Source organism: Coenobita brevimanus, chromosome 71, assembly GCF_032717465.1.
Source record: "Coenobita brevimanus isolate Jiangsu-jjx chromosome 71, ASM3271746v2, whole genome shotgun sequence".
Taxonomy (NCBI): domain Eukaryota; kingdom Metazoa; phylum Arthropoda; class Malacostraca; order Decapoda; family Coenobitidae; genus Coenobita; species Coenobita brevimanus.
This window is the reverse complement of record NC_137024.1, coordinates 44,799,402-44,819,151: the sequence shown is the minus strand read 5'-3', so window position 1 is coordinate 44,819,151 and position 19,750 is coordinate 44,799,402. Positions and strand designations below refer to the sequence as shown.

The 19,750-nt window shown below is 42.2% G+C and overlaps 1 protein-coding gene across 1 annotated transcript in view; it reads left to right on the top strand.

Annotated features, from left to right (window-relative positions):
- The window catches only part of mmd (disintegrin and metalloproteinase domain-containing protein mind-meld), a 540,350-nt gene that overhangs the window by 454,207 nt on the left and 66,393 nt on the right, over positions 1 to 19,750 (top strand). The window contains exons 11-14 of the mRNA XM_080277960.1: positions 1,281 to 1,352; positions 5,064 to 5,236; positions 11,417 to 11,586; positions 13,492 to 13,647. Of these exons, the coding sequence (XP_080134086.1) occupies positions 1,281 to 1,352; positions 5,064 to 5,236; positions 11,417 to 11,586; positions 13,492 to 13,647 (571 nt within the window). The remainder of the gene's footprint in view (positions 1 to 1,280; positions 1,353 to 5,063; positions 5,237 to 11,416; positions 11,587 to 13,491; positions 13,648 to 19,750) is intronic.

Sequence of the window (19,750 nt, the reverse complement as noted above, 5' to 3'; positions counted from 1 at the left end):
TCTTTTTCTGTGGCCTCAGAAGTAGGTAGATAGATAGATAGAGAGGGAAAGGAGGAGCAAGAGGAGATTCAGATAGATAGGTAAAGCAGTAAGGTAGATATATCTCGTGGAAGATGGAAATGGTGGTGCTTCATAAGTAATCTTCCTCCCATGTCTGTGTCAAAATCGCACGATGCATATTTCCTCTCACACACACTTGCACCCAGCCAGTGCATTTCCCGCCATCCTAAGTGTATGAACCCGGAGATTCAGTGTGTATCAATAATTCTTCCCTCGTAGGTAGGTTTTGTGGATTAAGCTTTACATTCCATATACTCTCTTGCAGTTGGTCGGTGTGGAACTGTTTTTAATCTTTTCTCAAGAAGTTGCAACCATTCAACGTCCTGAAGATATTTTGTTTGCAATCATGCACCTTTCAGTTGATATATGTGCATCTGTTATCCCTGTTGCAGATGCTTTTGGGCCTATTCATCCTCATTCAGATATATTTTGCAGCACATCTAACTGTTGCAGATATTTCTCCAACCATTAATTCACCTTAAGGTTATCAAAAACTGTCTTATCCAGTCTATACACGTTTTACAGCCAGTCGTTTTTTATACCGGTAGTCATTATTGCAACAGATCATCGACTTATTGATACCTTTTTACAACCAGCCACCGCAGTGAAGATTATATACAGATGTCACTAATTTTCCTCTACAGATGCTTTTTGTGACCAGTAACCTCCAGATGACTTTTGCGGAAATATTTTTTCCCTTTGCAGATACTCTTTTGCTGCTCCAGACAACTATTTTTCCAATAATCTGTACTTTTTTGTATCATCATCGTCATCATCATCATCATCACCATCATCATCATCGTCATCGCCTTCGTCATCACGTAGTTTCCAACTTAGAAATAAATGTCTTTTTCGTGAAGTGAGTTGGAAATGGAAACAAGAAAATTAGTGATGTATGAAATGAATAATTAATGCCTTAGTTATTCTGAGTGATGGTAAGAGAAAATTTGAGGAACTGCATTAATGTTGTTGAGCAATGTTATTGAATCGTCTTATCTGTCTGTATCTATCTGTATATCTGTATTTATCTGCATTTATCTGTATCTGTATATATTTATCTGCCTTTCTCTGTTCAGTTGTATACTATATTTCTTTACAGCTAAATTATGTCTGTGTTTGTTATTCTGTTGTCTAGGTAACTGTCTTCCTGTCTTTGTGTGCGATATGTTGTATATTGTGTCTCAAACCATAAAACTAACCATGTATTTCTCCCTTTACAGATGGAGGACCGGAACTTCTCCCGCGTAAGAGCAATCAACGACGCCCTGCAAATCGCTAACATAGCAGACCTAGTAAGTATTGAGAGAGAGAGAGAGAGAGAGAGAGAGAGAGAGAGTACGTAAGATTTTGGCGAGTAGAGAGTAAGAGGGATTTGATTGTGTGTCTCTTGGAATGTATAAATATTTTTGCATGTAATGGCTACCTCTGTCTGTCTCTGGTTGCATGCTTTAGACGGGAGGAAAAGGGAGTACTTAAGATTTCGGCTTAACGGGGAGGACGTAAAATTTTACTCTGTAGGGAGTATGTAAGATTTTGGCATAATAGTGAGTACGTCAGATTCTGGCGTGCAGGAAGTACATTAAGTTTTGGCTTGCAGAGTACGTCAGATTTTAACTTGCAGAGAATAAGTCGGGTTTTGACTTGCAGAGAGCAGGTCAGTTTTTGGCTTGCAGAGAATGGGTCAAATTTTGCCATGCAGCGAATAAGTTAGAATAAGTCAGATATTGGCGTGCAAAGAATACGTCAAGGTATGACTTGCGGTGAATAAGTAAAATTTTGGCTTTCATAGGTAAAATTAAGGCTTGCAGGGAAATAGGCTTAATTTTGGCATGTAGAGAAATGGGTCTAATTTTGGTGTGTAGATACTGTGTTAAATTTTGGCTTGCAGGGAGTACATGACCCTTGACCCTCTTTTGCGCCTGACCCCTCTGTTCCACGTGACCCCCTCTCTCTCACTGTCTGACGTACCTGACCCTTCTTTTTTACGTAACCCTCCTTCCCCCTGCCCCAACCACCCATTGCACATCATTCTCCTCTTGCACCTGGCCTGTCATTCTCAGCTGACCCCATTTGACAAGTTTAATCCCACATTCCTCATTGTAAGCCCTTCTTCCCCCTTGTCGCACCTGACCCATCCTTTTTATCCACACTTCACACCTGAGTTTTCTTTTTGATCTCTGACACTGCTTAATTCCGTTTGACCTCTCTTTCTTACCTGGCCGCTATTTATGATGTCCCTTTCACAACTTACCCATGTTTGTTCTCGATTTACTCCCTTTCGCACTGCTAGAACTCCTCCGTTTTACCCGTCTTGTCATCCCTAGACGTATTTCTACTCTTCTTTTGCATCTCCTGACCTCCCCCCTTCCTGAACTTCTTTCGTACCTCCACCTTATCTCCTTCCACCAATCTGTTACACCTTTTGACCTCATCTTTTTCTATAGCTCCTCGTTCGCACCATGACTCCTCTTTTTCTATCCTTCTTTCGCACTTTTTGACACCTCTTTTTCTACCCTTCTTTTGCACCTCTAGACCTTCCCTTCTGCCCTCCCTTAGCACCGTCAGATCTCTTTCTTACCCCCATTCGCACATCGAGACCTCCCTTTTTTTGAAACTCAAGATCATCCCTTTTCCCCCCGTCATCACCTCCCCGTTTCCTATCCCTCTTCACCTCCCTCTTATCTTCCTCTCTTCACCTCCCCATTTTCTACCCATCTGCACCTCCCCCTTTTTCTACCCCACATTCTCACCTTACTTTTTCTTTCCTCACATGGTTCCCCCCCTTAAATTAAAGAGGGTCTACGGGGGCCACTTAGGTCAGAGTTAAGTAATTAAGTTTCACGTGCGTGTTTCGTGGGGTCGGTAGCTAATTACCCCCTGAGATAAGGACTTCAGTATGTTGACGTCCTTTGGCTCTGTGTTTACCACCTACATATTCATCTTTGGTTGTCCCCCTTCCTTCTTCTCTGATTTTTTTTTTTTTTCCTTTGTCTTTCCTTCTCTCCTATTTTCTTCTGAAGACCTCTCTCTCTCTCTCTCTCTCTCTCTCTCTCTCTCTCTCTCTCTCTCTCTCTCTCTCTCTCTCTCTCTCTCGTGCCGCGTTGCCCATTACCACTTTGGTCAGAGAGCCCGTAATATCCCTCCTACTAATGCTTACTTAAACTCTACCTTTCCTTCTCCTCTACCTTCTTCATCTCTTGCTTTTTGTTTTCACCTCCTCATTCTCCTCAGCCTACCTTCATTTCTCATATTCTTCGTCTACCTTTCATCTGCCAACCCCACCTCTCTCCTTCCATCCCGTTTTCCATCTCTGCCCTACTCTCTCCCTTCCTTTCTTCTCAGCCTCTCTTTCTTCCTCAATGCTGTTCTTCCTCCCTCCCACCCTCGCCCCTTCCCTCTCTCCTGGTGGCTTAATTAACTCATTACCGCTTTGGTATGAGAGCTAGTAGTATCCATGCTTCTGATGCTTACTTTAACTGTATCTTCCTTATGTTCACCTATTTTTTTGTCATCCCATCTTTTTCAGCCCACTTTCATATCTCATTCTGTTTGTCTACGTTTCTTCTCTTAGCTCCTCCATCTGTCCCTCTATTCCATGTTCCATCCCTCCTCTGCTCGCTTCCCTTCTTCTTGGTTTCTCATCATCCGTTCTCAGTTTTTCTCTCCATCCCTTCTGAGTTTCTTTCTCTATCCCTCCTTTATCCCCTCTCCTTCCCCCCCCCCCCAGCCTTTCGCCTCTCCCTCATGGTGGGCGAGTTACTCATTACCACTTTGGCTTGAGGGCCCGTAATATCCCAGCCTCTGATGCTCACTTTAATTTTCCACCAGTATCAATAATGAGCTGCTTGTGATCTGTGGCCCAGCTGATTGTGAAGGGATCAGGTCTCACAGGTTAGGTGGGTTTAGTGATAAGGTGAGGGTTCTGTTTTTCATCATTTTGTTTATGTTTATTTTTATGATTGTTTCCCTTATCACGAGCCGATTTAGGGTTTTGAGGGTGGAATATATATATATATATATATATATATATATATATATATATATATATATATATATATATATATATATATATATATATATCCAATCCTGTGTTGCCCCATGAGGAGCGTAGGAGCCCGGGGCAAGGTAAGTTGGCCCTGACATTTAAGATGAGTGACTAGCCTCACTCATCCCTGAGTGGCATTATATGAGCAATAAATCCCAACCACCCCTTGGTTATAAACCTGAACTGGCTCAATCCGATTGGAACGCCTTAATTACTCACTAAACCATCAAGCGCCATAATTTGGTTGTATGGTTACCACCCAGAATAGTAAATGGTTTCCTGGTGTACAGGAAACCATTTGGCTTGTCACTCAGTGTAGAGCCGTACATAAATTTATATTACTGAGTCACCGCCATTGAGCTGATTTGGTATTTTCTGGGTCGAGGATTGGTTCGATTTTCTTTATTATTTTTATACTTCCTACCACTGAGTTTTATTTTCTTGGTTGTTGAGTATGGGGTGTGTCGTCGAGTTTACTACGGTAGCCTGTATAATTTTAACACTTGCTGAGCATCTCGAAGGCTTTGGTAGTGCAGTATGAGTTCGGGTCTTGCTTTATAATCTCCCTTCCTTCATGGAGCTGGATTAGGGTGTTGATAGTTTTTTTTTTTTTTTTTTTTTTTTATAACCTTCTGCTGTACCTCCCCCTCTCCCTTCTTCTGCTTTCCTTTTCCACTGCCTTCTCCTCCCTCGCTGTGTTTCCTTTCCAGTCCTTTCTCCTCACGCCCACCAGTGGGTGGAGAAAAGAGGTAGAACGATTATGTTAAGGTATCTTTCACCCTGTGACCTGTAATGTTTTTAGTACGTAAGAGAAGTGACTGATTTTTTCCCCAAGATTTAGCCAAACCAGCTTTTTTTTTTTTTTTTTCTGTGCGGTATTAAAGAGAGCCAGAAGATGATTGTGCAGCACCTCAGCAGGGCAACGTTCCTGATCCTACAGTATAATAATTTCTTTCAGTACTTCAAGACAATCAACACTCGAATCACCATCACGTACCTGGAGACGTGGCAGGGTCGTAACCTTATAGACCTGGGGCGGAACCAGCCCATCTCCACTGCCCTCATCAACTTCTACGGATACGTGGGCGCCAACCTCAATGATTATCACAAGGACACGTCACATCTTATCACGTAAGCTTCTTAACATACGTGTATTTACCAATGAATGTAAGTCCCTTCCTCACGTGCATTCATCTCTGTATATAAGTCCTTTCCTCACGTGCATTCTCTTGCGTAAGTTCCCTCCTCACGTGCATTTACCTCTACGCAAGTCTCCTCGCGTGCATTCTCCGTTGTATGTAAGTCCCCACCTCACATGCATTCACCTCTGTACGTAAGTCCTTTCCTCACGTGCATTCACCTTTGTATAAGCCCCTTTCTTACATGCATTTACCTCTATATTTAATCCCCTGCCCCACTTACATTCACCTCTGTACGTAAATCCCTTCTTCACGTGCATTCACCTCTGTATTTAATCTCATTCCTCACGTGCATTCACCTCTGCACGTAAGCCCCTTCCTTACGTGCATTCACCTCTGTACGTAAGCCCCTTCTGCATTCACCTGTGAACGTAAACTCCATCCTCACCTGCATTCACCTCTGTACGTAAGTCCCCTCCTCACGTGCATTCACCCCTGTATTTAAGCTCCTTCTTCACACTTCCATTCACCTCCTTGTGTAAGCCCCTTCTTCACGTACACATTCAACTCTGTTTCTATGCTCCTGCCTCACGTGCATATATTTCAGTACGTAAGTCCTTCTTTCAGTACATTTTCTTCGTTTTTGTTTCGTTTTTGAAGGCTCTAACATACTTGCATGCGTCGGCCTTGGTCACCTGATAGCGACTCTCCATGCTGTTAGATCTCTGGCAGCTTCCCTATTCAGTCCCTTATCCCCGAGGCCACACTCAGTGACCTCGTCCCAGGTCTTTTTCGGTCTACCTCTCGCAGCCCTACCCATAACATTAACACTTCTTACTTTCTGCACCAGTAATCATCCCTCATCCACTCCACATGCCCTAATCACCTCAATATACCTATCCACATCACAACACCAATACACTCCAGTCCCATCCTACCTTTCAATTCGTCCATGGTAAACTTAGCCCCCTCAGACCTTGCACTCAGGGACGCACTGCACTCCAACCTAACCATTGCCATTTCTGTACGTTTGAACCTGCGAATATCCTATTTCTTTACTGCCCAGGTCTCACTACCATACAGCATTACACTCCTAACACATGCCGCATACAAAGATCCCATAGCACGGAGGGAGAGCCCTCTCGATGTCAGGAGAGGCAACAGCTCCCTGAACTTCTAGCCACACCTCACTCTAGCCACAGAGCTAGCTCCAACCCCACCTCCAGCACATAACATGTCTCCAAATAACAAACTCTTCCACACACTCAAGAAACTCAACAGCAGATTCAGTCCATTCGCGTCTGGATATCTCCACATGCCCTCCCCGACACACAGCACACATGAAGTCAGCTTTCTCTCGCAGTCTACCTCTAATACCACTACATCTCATGGGCACCCACTCATCACAAACACTGCACAAGATGGAATTACTTCCCACGCCCTGGTGGCAAGTCGCGCATGGCCACTCTCCCTCTTCTTTGACAGTACCTCCACCAGCCCTGGATACAAGCACTTTTGTTTTATCTGCATTTACTCCCAAACCCATATCATCTCTCCACTTCCTAAATCTTCCTCCCGCCTCCCTTTCATTCTCTACAATCAACACCAAATCACCAGCATACAGTATCTCCCACGGGAGTCCATTTCTGAAGTCACGTTAGAGGGCTTCAAGTACCATAATAAACAACAAGGGGCTTAAGACTTGACCCCTGGTTTACACCAACATTCACGGAAAACTCATCACTCAAATCTCCATTCACCCTTACCTGGGTGCGAGCACCCACATACGTGGCCATAACCACCCTGTACGCAAATCTTCCACACTTGCATTTACCTGTGCATGCAAGTTCTTCCTCATGGGCAGGTGTTAGGTACAGTATATGGATTCATTTACCTGTGCATGTAGGTTCTTCCTCACGTGCAGGGGTGGATATATTATGTGGATTCACCTCTGGCTTTAGTTATTCTACCTGGAGGGAATCCTCGACATTACTCGGATGACTTAGGTATTTATTCATGCCACTTCCAAACACTGATTTTGCCTTCTGCTAAGGGTCGACTTTCCCAACTGTAGAGGTTAGATGTAACCTTCATTAACATCCTCACGGCTAGACATCATTCCCAAGTTGAATAAAATCGTCTGGAAGGAGCAAGAATATACCCATACGTCACAGGATTCAGGGATAGATAGGCTAACCAAGAGAAGCACACGTTTCATGTCATTACCGAACCCCGTTTCCACCTGCAGTATTGAATTTATTAACGCCTCTAGACCGATGACGTTCATTGTTATTATTATTATTATTATTATTATTATTATTATTATTATTATTATTTATTTTTATTTATTTATTTGATTTATTTATTTATTTGTTTTGCTGTCTCCACACGATTTTATTTATCTTATGAGAGACTCTTCGAACTGGGGGAGTTAGATGTAGCCTCTGTTAGCTCCTCACTGTAAGATGTCCCCATGAACTTCAATAAAATTGCTTGTTACCAACAAGGAAAAAAATAATTGCACTTCATCGGCCTGAAGGGATTAAAGACATTCACCTCCTTGGCCTTTCAGCCTGAGAACGTCGTTTGTATATCATATTTTTGCCCTTGCTAGGCGATTGTACGTAGTTGAGAGGCTTTTCGGACTGAATAAGTGTGGATGAAGCTTTATTTAGTCCGTTCAGTACCATGGGATTTCTTTAAGTTGGATAAAATTGTATGGAATTAGAGAGACTGAAGTAAGAAAAGTGGTCGTAGTGAAGGGATTAAGGGATTATAATACTCGTAGGCTGCCTATAAGAACATGTTGCATCACATCACATGATTATGTCCCCTCCTCGCGTGCAGTACTGAATATATTACATGCTCACGTTTGTCATACTTCTTCTAGCACGTAAGCTCCTCCTTCACCTACTATGAGTCACAAAAGTATCAGTGCACAATATGCGTGAAACATGTGGGAAAACAGAACGAAGGTCACTGAAATATTTGTGTCCGACCTACCACACGTTGGTAGCCCTGATGTCGGGAGGTGTCATATATCGCCAACTAGTAACATCCTCTTGCAGACATGTAGCAAATGCTATGTTTATATAAACAGACGTTGTTAATGCAATGTGAGACATTGGTAAAGTACAGCAGTTGTTCGAATGTTTTCAGTAGGTTTCGGACCTCTTGTGCACCGATACTTTTGTGACCCATAGTACATTGGCCCCAGTACCCAAGACTTTACTCACGTGCATAGTTGGATAAATTCTGTGCTTCCACCCCCTCTCCCTTGTCCTAAGTCCTTTCTCGCATACAGCATTAGATTCATTACCAACATTCACATCACCAGATACACTAGTGATTATACAGTGCGATCTATAAATATCACTCCACTAGGACTCGTCTGGAGGTATTCTGCGTATTCTGAGGACGGCTTCGTCTCCTGGTGTGAGCGTGGCTGTGGGAGTGGGATAGGAAATGCATAATTGTTGTAGGATAGCCATTGATAGCGCTGAGTCGTCCCTGCAACGCAAATCACCTGGCAGAGTGTAATAAGAATGTTATATATTAGCCATCATGTACATTTCGGCACATACCTTCACCACTGCATACAAAGCTTTCCTCACATGCATTCGCCTCCTTGCCCATACCTTTGTTAAGGATGAAGTGTAACCTGTTACATGCAACCGAGAGGGTCCGTAGCATGAGTGGTGAGTGAATGTATGTATTGTCCTTTTCTCTTAGACACTCATTTGAGCTACTCGTGTATTGCTTGTTTCCTTTTCTAGTGTTTGGATCCTACCCTCGAGGTTGGGATGGTGATGGAGATGGTAGTGATGGTAGTAATGATGGGAGATGTACGCACAGTCAAGCCCTATAGCGATTTGTCGTCGAACTTTGTTGATGATGATGAGGCGCACAGTCAAGCCCTGTAGCACCTCAGTACTCTCCCGTGTGTATTAAAATTACATTAGAGTTTGTTGATAATGGCAGTTAATGACGTTGATATGTCAGTTTTGATCCTTCTTCTTCCACCTTTAACTTCTTCCCAGTCATTCTCAAATATATAAGTTATTTTTATAGTCATTCTGCTCTGTTCTGGGGTCTCCTCATTCAATAAAGGTGTCATTGTATCTCCATCCATCATCCAGCACATACTCCTTCTTACCAACAGTGCACCTTGTTCCTGGTGTGTTTCTAGTGTGACCATTTCTTTCAAAGCCACCTTCAAACATCGGCTTGTCAGCACTGACTCTTGGCTTTTTCTTCTTCAGTGTATATTTCATCTAATACCAGAACACCATCCGTTATGGAGTCATCCACATCACCAGTGCACTTTCCTGGGTTTCATGATTCTTTGGTGTAGCTTGTATTTCGTGCCAGACAACCCTCTTAAACATTATTCTTCTCTTCCTCTTTCACTGCACCTTGTTTCTGTCTTCTTCGGAATGTATCTTTCGTTGCATCACAAACCATCCTCCATTGTACAGAATTCTTCCACACCATCACTTATGTTGTTTCTTTGTTCATCTTGAGTGTATCTGTTATTGTCCTCAGCATTATTCCATATAGTGAGGCTATAGGAATTGCCCCTGTCTGTCCGTCTTTCTGTCCAGGCCTGTGTTTCGGAAACTACTCAGTGGATTGGCTTCGTATCACACAGAAAGATAAAGTATGTGTCGAAGTTGATACCCGAATATGTAAAATTGCCTTATTTTCTGCATTTTATGAGCTATGATCTTTTAAGGAAAAAAACAGTCGTGTTATTCTCATGTCCGTCCTTCCATCCGGGCCTGTATCTTGGAAACTACCAGGTGGATTGGCTTCATGTCACACAGAAAGATTGAGTATGTGTCATAGTTGATGCCCGTATATGTATATGTAAACATACTGGCTGTACATTACGAGCTGTGATCATATATGGAAAAATCTGTCCTGTGTTATTCGCATGTGTCATTCCATCCGGGCCTTTATCTTGGAAACTACCAGGTGATTTGGTTTCATGTCACACAGAAAGATAGAACATGTGTCGTAGTTGATACCCGTATATGTAAAATTGCCGTATTGTCCGTACTTTACGAGCTATGACCAAATTAGGACAAATCTGTCCTGTGTTATGCGTCTCCATCTTTCCGTCCAGGCCTGTATCTCGGAACCTACCAGGTGGATGGCTTCATATCACACAGAAAGATAGAGTATGTGTTGATGCCTGTAGATGTAAAATTGCCATATTGTCTGTACTTTACGAGCTATTACCCTGTAGGGAAAAATCAGTTTGTCTGTCTTTCCGTCCGGGCCTATATCTCAGAAACTGCCAGGTGGACTGACTTCATATCACACAGGAAGATATGTAAAATTGCTTTATTGTCTGTACTTAACGAGCTATGGCCATATAAGGAAATATATGTTTTGATAAGTTAGTCAACTGGAGATTTCAATCCAACCTGCACAAGTAATCTGGAGATGAAATTTGGCGGACCGATCCCTAAGAGTTTATCATTGTTATCCTCACCATTAGTGCACTATTCCTAGTTTATGCCCTTATATATGAAATTGCCATACTTATTAGTGCATATCTATATGTTCCTTACCACATGGTGGGGTACGTGTTTGATAAAGGTTTGTTCCTTCCCAAGTTCTTTAGAGCAAGTGTTCCATATACTATCAGTACACCATCATCTTACTGCTGGTTCCCCAGTTCTCCCAAATGTAGCTTCTATTTCATCCCCCCACCCTCCATTACTTCCCTCCATCATGCCCTTTGTTTTTATCACAGACTACCCTCCAGCATGTCCACCTTCCTCTAGGCTAGGTCCTTTCCATCCCTATCTCCCCGACATGCGAACTCGATGTTTTTGCCTTCTGGAGAGCAGTTCCAGGGAGGTGAATCAGACCTGGACATTGCACTTCCAAAACTCCTGGAGTCATGTTGGACCCCAGTCCTTCATAACATCTCAAATTACTGTTCAGTATACATATTGTTAACACCATTAGTACTCCATGTTCATTTTCATTTTGTTTTCTTTACAGTATCCTTCAGTCCATTCCAAGCCAGACCTTCGTCATATACCGCCACCATACAGTACACAGTATTCCCATCCTAAGCCTCCTTTCAGTGTCGTCGTCCTTGTTCTCGTTTTTTTTTTTCCCCCTCCCAGACTTACAGACTACTTTTGCCTTCCAGCGGAGAGCAGTTCCAAGGAGGTGAATCAGGCATGGGAGTCCCAAACAGCATCTGCACATCCAAGGCGGCGGGCATCTCAGTGGACCTTAACGTTTACGAACCTCACCTGGTCGCCTCCACCATGACCCACATGATCGGTCACAACCTCTACATGAAGCACGACGACGGAAGTAAGTGACTGTGTGAAAATGTGTTAAAAATACAGATGTGTTTGTTTTATTTGTATTAATCCGCTTGTAGAACCAACAGGGAAACAACGCTCTATTCTGCCACCAATAGGGACAAGCAGCACCCCTTCACCTTGGAGTCTGCCCGAATCTACATGCCTGCCAGTAGCTTCCACGCGAGAAAGTTAGTTGAAAATGCATGCGTGAACCCAAGACACAAACTACCAACCTAAGAATCGATTTTTTTAAGCCTCTGTTTTTCTTATATGTTATTTCTATCCCATTTTCTTCTTTCTTATCTCTTCGTCCTGTTCTCCTGTTCATATTTATCTTGTTCTGTTATATACCTGGATTTTATATGTCTGTGTTGTTATGACCCTTATCATTTCTTACAGAGTATCAATGTCGAAAGTTTTTTTTCAGTCTTTCACATGTTTCTCTCTCTCTCTCTCTCTCTCTCTCTCTCTCTCTCTCTCTCTCTCTCTCTCTTGTTCACAGTGTTTTCGTATTTTAATATTCAGTCCTTTTCGTTATTTCTCTAATGTTATAGAAAACAAAATGCATATGTTAATGAATTACAAAACAATAGTTTTAATAGAAAATCGCTCTCAAGAATTATAAACTGTTAGTTTTCATTATGTAAATTTCAAATATTACAAATAGTTTGTTTTCATTATGTAAATTCTTAGCTGCAGTCTTGAAAATTTATGTACTTTAAATATATTCTTGGATAAACAGGTACTGTAATTGCTTGTAAATAGTAATTAGTCTTTCAGTAGTATGTACCCAGTTTATTTACTGGTGGTATGCACAGTCTTTTTATATTTTGATTTTACACTGGGAGAATGAATATCCTGTGTAGATATTCAAATTTTCTTCAATATGGCTAAATTTTTTCCATCCCGGTGCAAGGGAATCCAGTGCAATATGACACTATGAGCTGGCAAGAACTACAGTTATTTCAGTGGGTCTCACTTACTGCACGGATATTCAAGAAACCTTACCATCCCCAATCGAAGTAACAATACAGTGCTGTAATAACCACAAGATATAAATAAAACCATAATGTAGTTTAGCAGAATAAAGCTTGAAAGCATGATGATGATAATATTCTTGAAGACATTACTATAACGGATGTAATTTCATGTAATCCACCAGTTACAGGAGCCTCACCACGCACTGTTTTACTGTTTGTAGTTTTACCTGAGTCGAGACCACAAGGTCAGTGACTGGTCCCTTGGCTACTAGTGGATTGTGCTGTCAGCAGGTATAATTATTGCTCTGGGCAAGTAGTGGCCATAATGTATGTATTACCCACATATCGGAGTGGCAGTGTATGCTTCAACAAAGATCCTGGATAGTATGTATGAGCACTTTCTTTTATCCATCCTTCCAATTGCCGCAGCCTGTCTGAAGAGGTTGGGGTTGGCATAAGGGAGTAAAGATGGTCGTAATTTATTGTAGACCCCTCGGTTGTTTTGCGAGGTATTGTTATATATTTATTTGACCCATTGCTTAGCCAGAGTTGGGAAGTTGGCCTCACCCTTTCCACTTGGTAACCATAAACGCTTCACCATGATTACTTGTTGATGATGCGGTAGTGATTAACATGGAGGTCATTGAGAGGGAGACAATTTAAGTTAGAGAATTTATTTTTCATTGTTCCCTTTGCGTCTTGCATACGTGGAACAGTAAATATTATGATTTAACAACTTCATTGGACCATCAGGGAATATCTGCTCTGCTTTCTTGATTAATGTAATAGCCAGCAGTTGAGGAAGATCTGAGTTAGCCATTGTTTTAAGTAAAAGCCAATTCAGAAGGCTTACTGTATATGTAAATTATGCAACTACATTATTTCAGAAAACACATCACTGCAAAGTATTTCATTCATCCCTACACTTTCAGGAGGACCTAACTGCTACTGTCAAGACTGGCACGGGTGCATCATGTCCAAGAACGTGGTGGGGCAGGACAACGTGCAGCCTTCCAAGTTTTCTAAGTGCTCAGTGGACGATTACCACAACGCCCTTCAGAACGTAGAAGAGGCTAGCTGTCTGCTTCGCTTATCCCAGACGGTATTATCAGTTCCACGCTGCCAGTCTCACTCCTCCCAACTCCTCCTTAAGCCCACTCCTACCCACCCAGTCTATGGCATACTCTACCCTACCATCCATCCATCCATCCATCCTTCCATCCATCATCTAATCCTATGTTGCCCCATGAGGACCGCAGGAGCCGGGGGCTAGGCAAGTTGATCCTGACATTTAGTATGAGTGACCATTCTCACTCATCCCTGAGTGGCATTACATGAGCAGTAAACCCCAATCACTCCTTGGTTATAAACCTGCACAGGCTCAGTCCGATTGGAGCGCCTTAATTACCCACAAAACCACCAGGTACCATAATTTGGTTATATGGTTACCACCCAGCGTAGCAAATGGTTTCCTGGGTTACAGGAAACCATGTGGCGCGTCAGTCAGTGTAAAGACCGTAAGGCAGCACTACATTGAGTGAGTGGATGATGGGCGCCTCCACCTACCGTCCCTTTCAATATTACCCCACTCCACGCCACCCACCCCCACCATTACCCTACTCCCACCCAATCAGTACCGTCTAGTGTGCTGTCTGTTTCCTGCTTCCATAATAAACTTCTCGTCCCTTCACCTCAGCCCTTATGCTGTTTGCCTGCTCCTTTAACACTTTCATAGTCGGGACGACTTTGGTATTTTGTTACAGCTAACGTCGATTTTAGAAAGCTACTACTACGGTTGCCATCATATTCCCCCCCCTCCCCCCCGCCTGTAACATCAGTGAGTTGAATTGCTCATATTCCCCCCCCCCCCTGTAACATCAGTGAGTTGAATTGCTTAGTAGTCTTTAAATTGGCCTCTCATCCATTGGTTTTCCATTTCCTCACCACTCATCCCTATCCATGTTTGTCCAGCTCTCATCCTTCTCCGTTTTAGTCAACTTCCTTTACCTTCCATCTCATTTTGTTCGCAATTCTGTGCATTCTTAAATTCGTCCATCTGATTACACCTTCCAACTTTCTACGAAATCCTGTTATTCAGAATTAAGTGAACATAAAGGCCTGTTTCAAACTAAATTGTTTTGTAAATGCTTTCCTCAATAAGTTTTGGTTGTGTAATGTCTCATTTACTATAGCGAGTCTCAAACAGTCATTGACGTATATAACTGCATTGCATTCCCCACTACTGTTTGTGCACGTGCTTGTGTACTTGCATGCGATTTTCCAGAGGAATATTTGGCATCTTTTGCCAAGGTATTGCTTATACCTCAGGAGATATTTGATAAAACATGTTGTTTAAGTTTTTAAGTGTTAAGAAGGTGTTAAAGTAAATTATGGTAAAATAGCTAACGGTAACTACCCTATCTGTTGCTTAAATACTTGACTGTTGGAGTTTTTTGCAACTACCTGGTACCGTACTATAGTCAGTGCCTTTTTCAGTACATCTTCTCTCAATGCCGGTACTGCCACTTTCTAACCTTCTCCAAGTTTTACCTCCATTTTCTAATCCATTGCTTAAATCTCAGCATATTGTAGATTGTGTTAAAGTAAATTATGGGAGGTAGAAAAACTAAGAAACTGTTATCCATCAGAGAACACATTCTTAGAGCCAACATTTCCATGGCGCACATTGCGTTGTGTTACCCTAGTCCTTGCTCTTCCCATTTTCAGAGAAGTCGATCGGGCGGCAGGCAGCAGGTGACCGGGCCAATAATACACTCGCAGCCGCCGGTCAGTGTAAGTTGAATTGGACCCATTTGTACTGTCTGTAAGCTAGATTATTAACTAATGTGTAAATAAGAATATACAGAGAGATGGATAGTGATGAACTGTGAGTATTTACATCAGAGGTGGCGTTGATGAGGAGCCTGCAGGTGGTGTCGCTGTGCACAGTACCCTGGTGGGAGTAGTTGCGGTGCCCACACAGGAGCTGAACTTCCTTATATTTCCCTGCACCTCGAAAGACCCTTTTCATCCCTGGTCAGGCACTGTTTCCTACAAGGGAGTACCGAGTCACTAAACGGTGTATGCACTGTACTTACCAGTCGTATGGCTCCACACAAAGAGTTGCTTCCTTGTGGTCGACAAGTCTGCACAGTCGGACAGACTGGGGTTACACAATAAATATATTAGAGGTTGCCTGTTCTTCTTGAGTCATCCCAAGAAATTCCTGAATGCCTTTTTTTGTGTGTGCAAGGAAGAAGGAACCAAAGGCCAGGAGCCCGCAAACCGTTCCAAGAAAAAACAAAAACAGTACAAAAGAGAGCCAAATTCAAGATCCGTTCATTTCGAGATGCCTGGACACACTGCGTTTGAAAGACTGGAGATCATAGGAAGTAGGAAATACAGACAGAAGGAGACAGTTCCAGAGTTGACCTGTTACATAAATGAAAGATTGGGAGTAACGGTTAGCCCTTGCATTGGAGAGTTGGACAGAAATGGGATGAGAGTCTGTTACTTGACGGGTGTTACGCGCCCTGAAATAGAAATAGTCATCATTAACATCAGAAGCACATATTTCATATTTCGGGCTACCCTGAGGAGCTGAATAGTAACTGAACATTTTACCTTATCTGTCGATAAAAATTGTTGGTGTTTAAATAAGATGGAATAATGTTTTTCTTGAGCTACGCCAAAGTGCACTGATTTCCAGCTTGACAATTGTATGATGTGTAGGTTGTATGTCAATCTTACATCAGGAGCAGGCATTTATTATTTTTCATGGGTCACTCGAGAAGATTCAAAGCCAGTTTGCATTATTACCTGATCTATAGATAGATATGAGAGTTTGCATCAGACGCAGAGACTTTGTTTTATGAAACCATTCCAGCAAAAGTCAGCATAGGCAATTATTTACATATTTTGGCTATATCCAACAGAGTGTAGTGTAGTTTTGATAAATTCTGCTGCTGTTTTATCCACATCAGGGCTTCCACTTCAGTGTGTTTTAAAAACTTCACTGTTGGAGCTGTTGTCCAGCTATCGTATTATAGTCAGTGCTTTTTTCAGTGCAATTTTTCTCATTTTCGGCATTGCTACTTTGTACGCCTCTCCATGTTTTGCGTCATTTTCTATTCCCATGTTACTTTTTACTGCTACTTAATGCTGTTCAAGATGCCGCAGGTAAATGAATAGAAGACGAACCAAATCACAGTATATGGTATACTCTCTCTGTCTAGATCTGTATTATTAGGCAATTTTTTAGCCGGTAAGTTACAAATATGTGCTACTGTAACGCAAGAACCATCACGGGTACCGTGACGAAGTTTGTTGAGGTGCTCCTTGCCAGTAACAGCATGCCTCTTTAAAATTTAATTTCCCATTACGATATAGTCTTGTCATAATCATATCTTGCTACTATAAGTCGATTACGTTCAGGTTAAGGAGACTTCTTATAACGAAGGGTTGGGAATTACTTCCATTAACTACTCTACGGTGATGTCTTGTTCACGTTTCATCTTGCCACCGCCAAACCCAGACGAATTTACTCAGCTTAGGGAAGATGTCTCGTACGGGTTTAGAAACTGTCATTAACTCATCGGTGACTTTTTTACTTATTCATGCAACCATCAGACGATTTTATATTCAGCTTTGAGGGGTGTGCTCTATTAGTGAAAGGGTTAAAAATATGAAACTGCCTGATGGAGGAAGGAAAAAAAGTAGGTTTGGTAATAAATTGTGGAAAGACTGAAATTATTAATATGAACGTGAGTAAGTAACTCGATTGTGTAGTTGAGAATAATGTGGTGAAGAATGTAGAACATTTTAAATGTCTGGGAACGATTGTATCATCTAACGGATCATTAAACAGTGAAATTGAGGAGAGGATTAGACAGGCTTGGCGAGTTGCTGAAATGTTGAAATCTGTATGGAATAATAATATGCTTTGGGTACATACTAAAGTAAAAATTGACATGTCCATGGTAAGACCAGTTTTAATATATGGGCATGAATCATGGCACAGTACAGTACAGTTGCAACAGTTCGGAAAGTGTCAGGATTTGAGAATAAAATACTGAGAAGGATTTTTAGGGTAAAGTGGCAGGACGCAGTTACAAATGAAAGAGTAAGGGATATTACGAGAGTGGAGCCAGTTGATGAATATGTGTGACTGTCTCGCTGGAAATGGCTGGGACATATATATAAAAAAGAAGGCAGTGTAATACAGGATGTGCGAGAGTGAACTGCAATAGGAAGAGGAGGCCGAGGAAAATCTGGTTAAGGACCATGAAAAGAGAAGCAGAGGAGGAGTGTTGGTGGGACCTGAAGGAGATGGTAAGAGACAGATATTGGTGGAGAGAGTTCATCGAGGCCCAATGCGTCCCGTGGGGTGCCACAGGAAGTGATTGATTGATTGATTGAATGTCAGTGTCGCCGTGGCCACTTTTCATGATCGTTCTTCACAGTGTTATCTTGAGTATGGCCGGCGACATGTACAGCTGTGGACAGCAACATCGATACCCTTTTAAGTCGAACATTTATGAAACTCATATACAATACTTTTTCTTTAAAGTTTGGTGGACTCCAAAGATCGTATTGCTGGGTGTCGAAAGCCATCGCTTTCTACCTCGTAATAATCATGACGAAATTATATTTATGTGCGCAACTGGACAATATGTAAGAAAATTGGAAATAATAATTTCATTATATATATCTATATATATAAAAGAGCCGCTTTGTTTGTTTGTTTGTGTGTTTGTTTTTCATTCAGTCACGCACAAACCAAGGGCCAGAAACCCCCAGACCCATATATATTCGGAATCAGGGTGACTCAAGGATATTAATAGGGGGGTCAAAATTCAGATATGGGTCATTTGAGGTCACCGATACGCCGGGTACCCCTGCAGCCAAATTTTTCGCATGGAGACCCAAGTGACCTCCAGTTCGGACATAGGCTATGTGAGATTGACCTCCGAGGTCATTTGAGGTCACTGGCCTGAGGTCATTTGAAGTCACTGGTAATACACGCTCGAACGACTGGACCCAACAGCCCAATTATTGGCATGGAGACTCACCTGACCTCCAGTTACGACATAGGCTATGTGAGGTTGACCTCCGAGGTCATTTGAGATCACCAGTCGGGAGACATTAGAGGTCACTGGTAATAAAGAAGGAGCACCATTAGCAATATCAGTACCGCGAGTTTGGTGACTAATTCGTGTTATAATTCTTTGGTTTGATTTGTTGAAAAAAAGAAGAAAAAAAAAAAAGGCGTTTCTTTACCTCAGTTCTCATCCAAAGAAGTAACATTTCTTGACTTTACTTCAGGTAGAGAGGAATAAAAATTCATGACTATGCTTTGGCAAAGAAAAATAACATACCTTGACTTCAGTTTTGCTGCATAGAAGTAACACTTCTTGACTACGGTTCTGGTGCAAATAAGTAACATTTCTCGAGGTCATTTCTGCTGCAAGAATAATTTCCTGATTACAATATTGGTGCAGAGAAGTATCCTCGTCCTTTTCTTGCATCATTCCCCCCCCCCCTCCCCAAACCGCTTTGGAACAAATTCTGGCTAAGCCCCAGCCCTCCTATCCCCCAAACTCTCCTGTCCCCTTTATGAGCAGTACAAGCTTGAGCGTGGTCTGGTAGACATTATGTAATTCTAGTCATCTCTGTCATTGATTGTTGTGCATATTAGTGTTGTCATTCATTTTTTGTTTCATTCCTGCCTTCCAAAAACACATCTTTACATCTGCTGTACCTCTCTTTAGCTCACTTTCCTTTTTGGCCACTCGCTTTTGCACCTGCTGCTACTTTCCCCTTACATTAGTATTCCTGTCACTCCCTGTACTTTCTTTCCTTCTCCATACATCCACTTCTCTCCCTCAAATGGCATTTTCCCTCCGTGTGATCCTCCTTTTCTCCCAGCACTCCCCCTTTTCTCATTCTGTCTGTGCCTTCTTTCTTTTGTACACCTCACTATTTTTCCAGCCCCACTCTTCCCTTCTACATGTCCCTTTCTCTTTTTCTTTCTCTCTGCATCACATTTTTCCTCTCTTTGTTCTTCCCTTTCCTCAGTAAGTGTCCCTACTTTCCTCTCGGCTCTTTTCCATCTTTGTACACCCTCTTTTCTTTCTACACCTCCTTTTCGGCATGTGCATATCTCCATTTCTTTTGACACCTCATTTCTAC